This window comes from Vulpes vulpes, chromosome 11 (genome assembly GCF_048418805.1).
Source record: "Vulpes vulpes isolate BD-2025 chromosome 11, VulVul3, whole genome shotgun sequence".
Classification (NCBI taxonomy): Eukaryota; Metazoa; Chordata; class Mammalia; order Carnivora; family Canidae; genus Vulpes; species Vulpes vulpes.
The window spans coordinates 83,369,804-83,381,929 of NC_132790.1; the positions used below are offsets into that span (position 1 = coordinate 83,369,804).

The 12,126-nt window shown below is 40.2% G+C and overlaps 1 protein-coding gene across 2 annotated transcripts in view; it reads left to right on the forward strand.

The window, feature by feature from the left end:
* PCCB (propionyl-CoA carboxylase subunit beta) overlaps positions 1-12,126 on the forward strand; it is a 97,020-nt gene extending 84,894 nt beyond the window's left edge. For both annotated transcript variants that reach the window (XM_026015497.2, XM_026015498.2), the window contains 5 exons: positions 8,396-8,503; positions 8,763-8,863; positions 9,272-9,370; positions 10,717-10,816; positions 11,810-12,126. In XM_026015497.2, coding sequence (XP_025871282.2) covers positions 8,396-8,503; positions 8,763-8,863; positions 9,272-9,370; positions 10,717-10,816; positions 11,810-11,931 — 530 coding nt within the window. In that variant the 3' untranslated portion in view covers positions 11,932-12,126. The remainder of the gene's footprint in view (positions 1-8,395; positions 8,504-8,762; positions 8,864-9,271; positions 9,371-10,716; positions 10,817-11,809) is intronic.

Consider the following 12,126-nt stretch of genomic DNA (forward strand, 5'->3'; position numbering starts at 1 on the left):
CAGATTGTTTTCTTATTGTTGAGTTTTAAGAGCCTTTTGTATATTTTAGATAGCAGTTCCTTTATCAGATGTATATTTTACAAATATTTTCTCCTGCCTGTGGTTGTCTTCTCATTTCTCTAGACAGTGTCTTTTGCACAGCAGAAGTTTTAATGATAATGAGGTCAGCTTATCAATTATTTTTTTCATAGATCATGCCTTTGGTAGTGTACTTAGAAAGATACCACCATACCCAAGGTTATTTGTTTTTCTCCTGTGTTATCTTCTAGGATTTTTTAAAGTTTTGTGTTTTACATTCAGGTCTATGGATCCATTTTTGAGTTAATTTTCCGGTAAAGTGTAAGGTCTGTGTCTAGATTGATTTTTTTTTTTTTTTTTGCTTGTAGATGTCCAGTTATTCCAGCACTGTTTGTTGAAAAGATGATCTTTATACCATTGTATCGCTTTAGTTTTTTGTTTGCTTTTCTGTCAAAAATCAGTTGATTATATTTATGTGGGTCTATTTCTGGTTTCTCTGTTCTGTTCCGTTGATCTGTTTATTTATTCTTTCACCAGTACCACATGATTACTGTAGCTTTATAGTAAGTCTTGTGGTTAAGTATTGTCAGACCTTCTACTTTATTTTGTCCTTCAATAGTGTGATAGCTGGCCTGGGTTTTTTGCTCCTCAATGTACTCTTGAATAAATCAGTTTGTCAACATCCACAAAATAACTTGTTGGGATTGTGATTGAAACTGTGTTAAACGTAGAGATCAAGTTGGAGATACCTGGCCTCTGGAGAATATTGAGTCTTACTATCCACAAAGGTGGAATGTGTCTCCATTTATTTAATTCTTCCATTTTGTTCATCAGAGTTTGTTCATCAGAGTTGTGTAGTTTTCCTCATGTAGATCTTATAATGTGTTTTGTTAGATTTATGCCTGTGTATTTCTTTTTAGGGTAGTGGGTGCTAATGTGAATGGCATTGTGTTCTTAGTTTCAAATTCACTATGTGGTAGATAGGAAAGTGATTAACTTTTGTATATTAGTATTCTGCAACTTGTTATAATTGCTTCTTAGTTTCAGCAGTATTTTTGTCTCTTCTTTAGGATTTTCCACATAGATTATTATGTTATCTATGAACAAAGACATTTTGTTTTCTTCCTTCCCAGTCTGGGTACCTTTTGTGTATTTTCTTGTTTTATCAGATAAGCTAGGACTTGCCATACAGTTTTGAAAAGTAGTGGTGACAGGACATTTTTGCCTTGTACCTCATCTTAGTGGGAAAGCTTCTAGTTTTTCACCATTATGTACGATGTTAGCTCTAGATATTTTGTTAGATGTTCTCTATCAAGTTGAGAAGTTGCCCTTGCATTCCTAGTTTACAGAGTTGTGTTTTGTTTTTTACTGTGAATGTTGGATTTTGTGAATGCCTTTTCTGTATCTACTGATATATCCATGTGATTTTTCTTCTTTAGTCTGTTGGTGCAATGGATTTCATGAATTGATTTTCAAATGTTGAATCTGTTTACCTGTGATAAATCCCACTTGGAAGTGGTATATAATTATTTTTATAAAATTGCTGATTTGCTAATATTTTGTTAGGTCTGTGTTTAAGAGAGACATCGGTCTGTTTCCTTGTAATGTTTTTTCTGGTTTTGGTGATAGTATAATCCTGGCCTCATAGAATGAGTTAGGAAGTATTCCCTCAGATTCTGTCTTCTGGGAGAGATTGTAGAGAATTGGTATAATTTCTTAAATGTTTTATAGAATTCACCAGTAAAACTTTCTGGGCTGTATTTTTTAAAATCACGTAAGAAATTAAAAAATGGTATTACAAATAAAAAATATAATAAGGCTTTTTGCATTTCCTCACGTAGGTGACCTTTACAAGAGGTCTTTACTTCATACAGTTGTGTGGTACTCTCTAATATCATTTTAATTTCAACCTGAAGGATTCGCTTTACCATTTCTTGTAGGGCAGGCCTAATAGGGCAGGTAATGAACTCGTCAGCTTTTATTTGTGATGTCTTAATTTGTTCCTCATTTTTCAAGGACAGTTTGCCAAACATAGGGTTCTTGGTTGACAGTTTAATTCTTTCGGTGCTCTAAGTCATCCCATTGTCTTTTGGCCTCCATGGTTTTTCTTTCTTTCTTTCTTTCTTTCTTTCTTTCTTTCTTTCTTTCTTTCTTTTTTTTTTTTTTTTTTTAAGATTTATTTATTTATTTATTCAGAGAGAACGAAAGAGAGGCAGAGACACAGGCTGAGAGAGAAGCAGGCTCCGTGCAGCGAGCCCTACGTGGGACTCGATCCTGTGGCTCCAGGATCACACCCTGGGCTGCAGGCGGTGCTAAACCGCTGCGCCACTGGGGCTGCCCCTCCATGGTTTTTCTACTTAGAAATCAATTGAAAATCTTACTGAGAGTATCTCTTGTATATGGTGAGTCACTTCTGTCTTGCTCCTTTCAAGGTTCTGTCTTTATCTTTTAATCATTTGATGATAATGTGGCTCAGTGAGGTCTGTTTGTGTTTATCCTCCTTAGTTTCTTAGATTTGTCTCTTCATGTGTTACATTAAATTTGGGAAGTTTTGGGACATTATTTCTTCAAATAGTCTCTGTCCTTTTTTTTTCTTCCTCCTCCTCCTGGTATTACCTTGCTACATATGTTGTTTCAAATGATGGTATTTCATAGGTCCCTTAGTTTCTATTCCCTTTTTTTTTTTCTCTTTGTTTGGACTGGATAATTTAAATTATCTTCAGGTTTCCTGATCCTTTCTTCTGTTTTCTCAAATCTGCTATTGAACTCTTGTAGTGAATTTTAAAATTTCAATTATGGCAGTTTTCAGCCCCAGAATTTGTTCGGTTCCTTTTTATGATTTCTTTCTCTTTATTGATATTCTCATTTTGTTCATACATTGTTTTCCTGATTTTTAAAAATCTTTGTTCATGTTTTTCTTTTACTTCTTTGACTATATTTAAGACAGTTTTTTATTTTATTTTATTTTATTTTATTTTATTTTATTTTATTTTATTTTATTTTATTTTATTTTATTATTTTATTTTAAGATTTTATTTATTCATGAGAGACACAGAAAGAGAGACAGAGACAGACGACACAGACAGGGAGAAGCAGGTTCCATGCAGGAAGCCTGATGTGGGACTCGATCCTGGGACTCCAGGATCACACCCTGAGCCAAAGGCAGATGCTCAACCGCTGAGCCACCCAGGCATCCCAAGACAGTTATTTTAAAGTCTTTGCCTGGGGGTACCTGGGTGATTTAGCTGGTTAAACGTCTGCCTTCAGCTCAAGTCATGATCCCAGGATCCTGAGATCGAGCCCCAAGTTGGGCTCCCTTTTGTGCTCGCTCTCTTGCACTCTCTCTCAAATAAATAAAATATTAAAAAAAAAAAAAGTCTTTGTCTAATAAGTTTATTGTCTGTGCTTCCTCAGGGACATTGCTTGTTTGAGTAGCTATTTTCCAGTTTCTTTGTTAAGCCTTGTTATTTTTTGTTGAAAACTAGATGTTTGAATATTATAATGTGGTAACTCGAAATCATATTCTTTTCCTTTTGTGGGTTTTGTTGCTGTTGATCATTGAATGCTGTAATAGTCCATTTGTCTAGTGACTTTTCCCAATTATTTTTTTAGACTACATTCCTTGCAGTATGTGGTCTTAGCTTGTATCCAGCTAGTGTTTTGGCAGAGAAATCCTTGAATACCAGCTGCTAAAACAGACAAACAAGAAAACACCTCTTCTAGTCTTTGAGAATTGGCTCTGTGCTGGAGCTCTCCTTCAGCACTTAGCCAGATTTAAACTGAACTTAGAGATCAGTCCAAGGTTAACTCTTAAGGTCTTCTTAGGTTATTTGTTTTGTAATGTGTTTTCATTTTCATTCATCTCAAAATATTTTCTAATTTCCTTTTCTCAGGTCTTTTCTGAGCATGCATCTGGTTCTAGGCATGTCTATGTCTTTCTGAAATCCCCTGTATACACAGGTGTTCTTGAGTGCCCTCATTTCCCCAAAGAAACTCAGTTTTTACCTCCTAGGCCTTAGGTGATCTGAAGCATAATCTTTTCCCCAGACATCTGTAGGTTTTGTTTTTGAGCAGTGTCTGCCACTTTTCTGGCCTGAGTGAGTTCCAAGCTAGGTGAAACAGATGCAGGTGAGTCTTTCAGACAAGTTAGAACAGACCTATGTGATAATTTGTGACTAAGATCTTCTTTGTTCTCTCTAGAACTAGAGAGAGTGTGGGGCAAGTGTAATTAAGAACACCAACAAGTCTTTCCTACTATTTTTAAGTTGCCTTTTTCTTTTCTTTCTTTTTTTTTTTTTTTAAGATTTTATTTATTTATTTATTTGACAGAGAGAGAGTGAGAGAGAGAGATATTGCACAAGCGGGGGGAGCAGCAGAGGGAAAGTTTAGAACCCCACTGAGCAGGGAGCACAATGTGGGGCTTGATCCCAGGACGCCAGGATCATGACCTGAGCCAAAGGCAGACGCTTAATTGACTGAGCCACCCAGGCACCCCTCTTCTTTCTTTTTTTAAGTAGGCTATCCACGCCCGTTGTGGGGCTTGAACTCATGCTCTGGAGATCAAGAGTCAGATGCTTTACTGCCTGAGCCCCCCAGGCACCCATTAAGTTGCCTTTTCTTTTTGATTTTGCTTTCTTTTGATTGTTGTAAACGTTCACTTATTCCAGAGTTTCTGCTTGTTTTGTGATGTTTCTTTTGGAGGATAGGAGCTTGGGGCTGCCCACCCCACCATTTTGTTGTTTAGAAAACGTGTATAAAGTCAGGAATTCACACCTATTGAAAATGCATTTTGTTCCTCCAATAAGTTCTTAACTGCTCATATATCCCTTTAGTTTCTCCTTTGAGCTGTGTCAGTCCCTGGCATGGATTTCACATGATTTCTTGTGTCTGCTTTAAGATCTTTCTCATCCCATGACTACCTCTGCAGGTACTATGTTCTACAGCACAGGTTGACTTTTATAAGCTCACTTTTTAAGAAACTGCTTGTCTTATCCTGGAAATTTTCTCTATAGATATCTAGGATGTCTATCCCAGGGGCCCTCCTCAGCTCTGGCTGGAGTCTCAACACTTGATTCCATTGTGGTTCCTTGACTTCTCTTTTTCTTGGCTTAAAAATTCTTTGCGATGTTTATGGAGTGGTAAGATGTGGAAGTTCAGCAGGTTACTGCTTTTTTGAAGAAAGTTTCATTTTATTGACTTATTCATTCCCTAACGATTACTAAAGGCAGCTTCAGAGGCTCAGATAAGGAGCTTCTGTGTTCTGGTTCTCATTTTTTCTTGTAGGAATTAGCCATGGTTCCTTAGTCACTCTCTGGGTGCCAGGTTCTCTGTATAGCCCTGGGACTAGGCCTAAGATGTGAAGACCAGGCCTCTGGACCTGGAGCCCATTGCGTGGCAGCTCAGGACTGTAGGTTTTCCACGTCTGTGTTCATTTATTGCATCTTGTTTTGCTTGTCAGTGCTCATCTTTCTTTTCAGTATGATTTTGAGTGTAGCCTCTGGGTACTTTTTGCAGTTTCTTAATTTAGAATTTTTTTTTCTGGGACTTTCACTCAGATTCTTTATTTCAGGTCATTAACATAGATTTTGAGTAGAGTGGAGGGAAGGGAGATTTAAAACATTGTTCTTATATTGAGCTATAATTTACACATAGTAAAATGTACAGTTTTCAAATGCTCATTTTGATAGGTTTTGACAATTTGACAATTTTATATAACTTTGTTATCATTGTCCAGAACAAAATATAGAACATTTCTGTCATTTCAGAAAATGCATTTACCAAGCGGGAAATTTTGCCAATTTTTTCTTTTCTGAGTTGTTTCTTTTTCGATGACTTCTTCCTTTCTTTTTTTTTTTTTAATTTAAATTCAATTTGCCAACATTGATGATCTCTAGCATTCTTTATACATTTTGGCTGTGAGTCCTTTGTCAGATATGTGTATTCTTTTCCTGATTAGTGACTTGCTTATTCGGTAAATTAATGGTGTCTTTTGACTCACATTATTTTAAACATTTAATGAAGCACCATTTATCAGTGTTTATTTATGATTAATGCTTTTGTGTCCTTTTCAACAAATCTTGCCTACTACAGGTTGCAAAGATAGTTCAATATTATTTCTTAGTTTTATAGTTCTGGGTTTTATATGAAGGTCTGTGATCTATTTTGAATTGACTTTTGTGTATAGTTTAGAGTGAAACAGTCAAGTTTCATGATTGTGTGTGTGTTTTAATACGGGTAGTTAATTGTCTCATCACCATTTTTTTTTTAAAAGATTTTATTTATTTATGATAGAGAGAGAGAGGCAAGCTTCATGCCAGGAGCCCGACGTGGGACTCCATCCCAGGGCTCCAGGATCGCACCCTGGGCCAAAGACAGGCGCTAAACCGCTGAGCCACCCAGGGATCCCCTCATCATCATTTGTTAAGAAGACTTCCTTTCCACACTGAATTGTTTTGATCTAAAATCAGTTGTGTGGTTCTATTTCTTCACAATCTATCCTGTTTCATCATCATTTTATCTACCTTTATGCCTGTGCCATATTGCCTTGATTATTGTAGCCTTATAGTTCTCAGTAGTTCTCAGCTTGGCACTTTCAGGATCCTGGAGACATTTGACAACATTGGAAACATTTTTGGTTGTCACAGGTGTGGATTCTGGGGGGAGTGTGTTCTACTGGCATCTATTGGGTGGAGGCCATAGATGATGTTTAACATCTTACACACACAAGACAAACCCCTACAAAGAAGAATTATCCAGTCCAAAATGTTGATAGTGCTGAGGTTGAGAAACCATGTCTAATAAGTAAGTTTTGAAAAGTCAAAGTGTAAGTCTTCCAATTAAAAAAAAAACACACAAAACTATTTTAACTGTTCTGTCTCCTTTGTATTACCATATGAATTTTAGAATATGCTTATCAATTTCTGTAAGAGAATATCTATGATATTGGTAGTAAAATTTTGCTTGAAAATATAGGTCTGTTTAGTATGCTAGCTTAGTAGACTTTAAATCTAAGATAATTAAATAATATATATAGTTAAAATTGAATAAAACTAGAAACTTAGTTTCTCAGTTGTACTGGCTGTATTACAAGTGTTTAACAGCGGTAGTGGCTATCATGTCAAATAGTGTAGTTGGAGAACATTCATAGAAAGTTCTTTTGGCCAGCAGTGGTGTAGATCACTTTGGGAATTTATCCATTCTTCTGATCCGTGAGTGTATAAGGTTTTTTATTTTTTTAATAGATTCTCTATCAGATTATGAAAATCCCACTGTACTAGTTTGCTGCTAGTTTTTTTTTTTTTTAAGATTTATTTATTTTAGAGAGAGAGAGAGTGTGTGAGTTGAAGGAGGAACAGAGGGGGAAGGAGAGAGAATCTCAAGCAGACTCCACTCTCAGTATGGAGCCAACAAGGGGCTTGATCTTATAACCCGGAGATCATGACTTCAGCTGAAACCAAGAGTTGGATGCTTAACTGACTGAGCCACCAAGGTATCCCACTACAATTTTTGAGTTATGGTTGAATATTGAATGTTAGGTTTCTCTGTTGAGAAGACTACATGGTTTTTCTCTTCTATTTAGTATAGTTTTTGTTGGTTTTCATAAGTTAGATCAACCTTGACTTCTTGAGATAAACCCCATTTATTTGGTCAGAAGGCATTCATGTTTTTATACATGGCTGGATTTGACATGGTAATATCTTTGGAATTTTTGCATCTGTGTTCATGAGGGATTTTGGTCGGTATTCTTCTCTTAAGATGATTTTATCTTATTTTGGTATGAGGGTAATGTGGCTTCATACAGTGTGTTGGGAGCTATTCTAGGAGAGAAGTTACACTAGTAATTGAGTTCTTACTCTTGTGCCACTTTAGAGATGCCATCTCCTTTAATCCTTACAACTATGGTAGAGGGTAGTAATATCCCAACTTTGCAGGTGAGGAACCTTAGGCTCAGAAAGGTAAAGTTATTTCCCAAGGGCATGTAAGTATAACTGCTGAAGCCAGAATCTGATTCAAAGCTACAGAGAGTCTCTAAGAGCAGCCCTTTAATGATACCTCCTACTACTGGTTCCATGAGGGCAAGTTGGGTTGTTCCCCTGGTGGCAGCAGTCCTTCAGTTTATGAGGCAGAGTCTTGCTGCCTGTAATAGGCTGTGCTCTCAGCAAAGAGCTGAGACCACTCCTGGACCCTCTTTGGCCCATGCCAGGTGGGTTCTCCTGTTTTTCCTGGAGGGTAACAGTTCCCCTTTACATTCCCGGATGAGAAGACTTTGATGCCTCCATAAAAATCAGCCCTGGATGGTTGCTGACGGCACATTCCATGTGGGTGGAACTAAAAATTGCCCTGAAGCTCTCAGCATGGACAATCTCTCTCATTCTAGGATGTTTGGATATTAATTCCTCTGTGAAAGGGGCTCGTTTTGTCCGATTCTGTGATGCGTTCAATATTCCACTCATCACTTTTGTTGATGTCCCTGGCTTCCTGCCTGGTAAGTCATTGACAGAAGTGGGGGCTAAGGGAGATGGTTTTGCCCAGTGAGACACCCACTTTATTTGGAAGTTTTCTTGCAAAATTCTCTAAGGATTTGTGACATCTCTGTATTCTAGGTGTATTTGGAAGATGGGCCTCTTGGGTTGAGGGTGGCTCTCTCCTGGCCCTCTGGGGAGCAGGGGAAGACCTCATAGCTGAGAGTGGCAGTCAAACTTTGTGAGGACTTTTGTATCTAGTAACTCTTCCTCATGACCTAGGCACAGCACAGGAATATGGGGGCATCATCCGACATGGCGCCAAGCTTCTCTACGCATTTGCTGAAGCAACTGTGCCCAAAGTCACAGTCATCACCAGGAAGGTGAGGAACTTGTATCAGAGGCTGTGAGCCCACTCCTAGCAGCATAGCCGTGTTTGGAGGTCTGGTCAAGAGTTTCAGGAGGGCTAGGAAGAGGAGTACACCTTGCTAGCCCTTAAAAAGATCTTTCGAGGGTAGCATTTACAGCCCTGTAGACACACCCTGCAGATACACTGGGTCATTTCTGGGAACTGAAAGCATCAGTGGGGAAAAAGCCAGGAAAAACCGTTCACGTTAACTGTGAAAGGCCTCTGGGTTGTGTCTAGGTATTCTCTGAGGCCAGGAAGCCTGAGCAGAGACATTGGGCCTTCAGTTTCTTTTTTGTCCTCATTTCACTTGGCTTCCTAGGATGTTTCAGGGACAGATCTGTTTGATTCAGGCTCTAACATTCAGTATTTGGGTCTGTTCTAGGCCTATGGTGGTGCTTATGATGTCATGAGCTCCAAGCACCTTTGTGGTGACATCAACTATGCCTGGCCTACAGCAGAAATCGCAGTCATGGGAGCAAAGGTGAGGCCCTCTAGCTTTCCTTTTGCTTGGGTCCAGGTACCAGACTCTCCCAGCAGGAGCTCATAGGTGGCAAATGTTGGAGAGAGGCCAGGATTCCAGAGAGTTGGGGCCTTGACTTTGGAAAGTCTCCCACCGTGAGCCTCAGGGACAGCTCTGGCTCCTGTCCTGCACTGTCACTTCAGACACATGCTGGTATCTTCACGATAAGTGTGGGAGGGCCCCTGAAGGGGATTTGATGTTATCAGCAAAGGGGAAAGGGTTAAGTCAGCTGAACTAGCCTTTGGGAGGATTGGACATTCCCTGTAACTCCATCTCATCTCCAATGGAGGGCCCTAGAGCCATTCCTTTTAGCCTATAAAATTTGAACTGTAGTTCTGACCCTGGTGACTTTGGGCACCAGGGTATAGCAGTCCACCCCTTATCCATAGGGGATGTGCTCCAGCACTCTCAGTGGAGGCCTGAAACCAGAATACCCAACCTTATGTGTGCTGTCTTTTCATATGCATACATACTTACAATAAAGTTTAATTTATAAATGAGGCACAGAAAAAGATTAATAGAATGATGATAATATGCTGTAATAAAAGTTGTGTGAATGTGCTCTTTCTCTAATATCTTATTGTGCTCACCCTTCTTGTGATGTGAGATGATAAGATGAAGTGAGGTGAAGAGCACAGGCATTGATGTCAGATGGAGGTTCACCCGTCTGCTTCTGGAGTGTGATAACTGAAGCTGCAAATGAGCGGGGACTATTGTACTTCCTGTTTCTTAGCCTGATCCCCACTCCTTTCCTGCTTTGAAACAGCTATTGGGATTGCACCAGGTAACTCCCTTGACTCTTCCCATAGCTGACTTTTAGGGCTTCTGAGGTTAGGACTCATATTTTAGTTTCCAGTGTTTCTACATTTGCAGTTCAGTCTGCCTGCCTGTGGCCACTGAATTGTGTACTCAGGATAAGAAAAAAAGAAAACAGCATTTTGCTTCCCTTGATGCAGGGAACCACAGATTTAACAGTGGAAAAAGAGGCCAAACATCTTGGTCTCGAAGAAGGATAGATGCAAGTGGAAGGAGTAGGATGGAATGTGGGGACACAAGCTGCTTACTGGCTTTGCCTGAGCTGCCTGTCACTGGGCTCACAGCTGAACATCCCATCACATCCCGTGGCTTCATGACGGTTGACCCCAGCAGTGCTTACCTCTGTGCCCTGGCACCTGGAGCTGGCACTTCTCCCCAGGGCACTTTGATTCACCACAGAGTTCACAACCACACACTGTGGTAGTGAGTTGCAGGAGGTCTACCCGGTTGGGATTGTCAGTTGAGTTTGACATTAACCTCTCTCCTGACAGGGTGCTGTGGAGATCATCTTCAAAGGGCACGAGGACGTGGCAGCTGCTCAGGCAGAGTACATTGAGAAGTTTGCCAACCCCTTTCCTGCTGCAGTGAGAGGTAGGAACTGGGGGTGGGGGGTGGGGGCAGCAGGGTCATTCACTGGGTCACTTGCTCATTCTTGTATTCCACAGAGTCTCCTATAACTGCCCTTTGCCCTGACAGTCGAATCCATAGACAAGTGAGGGGTGGGAATGTCCTGGGTGGTCATCACTTAGGGACCGTATGTGCACTGCTCTGGTGACCAAGATAAAAACAGCATCACTGAAATGGTTGAATTTCTTAGTGTTGTTCCAGGCACCTAAATATCGTGTAAAAACCCAGCCACTTTTTGTTTGTTTTGCTCATGTTTCTGAGGGTCATCACTGTGGACTGGGCTCAGTTAGGTGGTTCTGCTGGTCTTGCTGGGACCAATCATGCAAAGACAGTCAGTTGGTAGTTTGGGGCTGGATAGTCCAAGATGGCTTCGCTTATGTGGCTGCTGTTGGCTGTCTGCTGGACTTTCTGCACATGGGTCCTTATTCTTAAGGAGGCTACTCCACACTTGGTGGTGTCCTGAGGGCAGCAAGAGGGTGGGGGGGCAGGCTGCAAGGCACCTTGAGACCTAGGTTTGGAAATTGCAGTGTCACTTTTACCACATTCTGTTGGCCAAAGCAAGTCACGAGGCCAAGTGAGGACATTTAATCCTTGATGGGAGGAGAGGTGAAATTACATTGCAGAAGGACTTGTGTTACAGGAATAGGAGGAAGTATAGTGATTTTTGAAAATACAAATGTATTTTTCTAAATTTTTATTTCCTGTTGAAATCTGGTCCCCTCCCTGCCAAGATGAAGTAATTTTCTTGCCAAGTGCTCCTAGGCCAGAAATTGGGGCCCTGCCAGAGAACAGGGATGCTCCTAGGAGGCAGGGGAAGGCTCACTGGGCCCATGCCCCATAACTTGGGTTCCTGCTCACACTATCGACCCTAGAGATGGTGCCCAGTCTTAGCACAGATTGGGCGCTGGCATTATCTGGGGATGCCGATGATCTACTTCTTTTTCTGTGCTTCACCAGGATTTGTGGATGACATCATCCAGCCTTCCTCTACACGAGCCCGAATCTGCCGTGACTTGGATGTCTTGGCCAGCAAGAAGGTACAGCGCCCTTGGAGGAAACATGCAAATATTCCATTGTAAACAGATTAAAGGAAAATAAACCAAGAGCCAATTACTGCCTGGCCATTCATACCCATTCCTGCCTTTTGCAATCATGATACCTGGAATTCTAAACCAGTAATAACTTGAAATGGCTGTTTATTAAATTCTGCAAAGATTTCATGTATGCCTTACTGTAAAATTATTTGCTTTATTAAAAACTTGTTTTAACCAGTA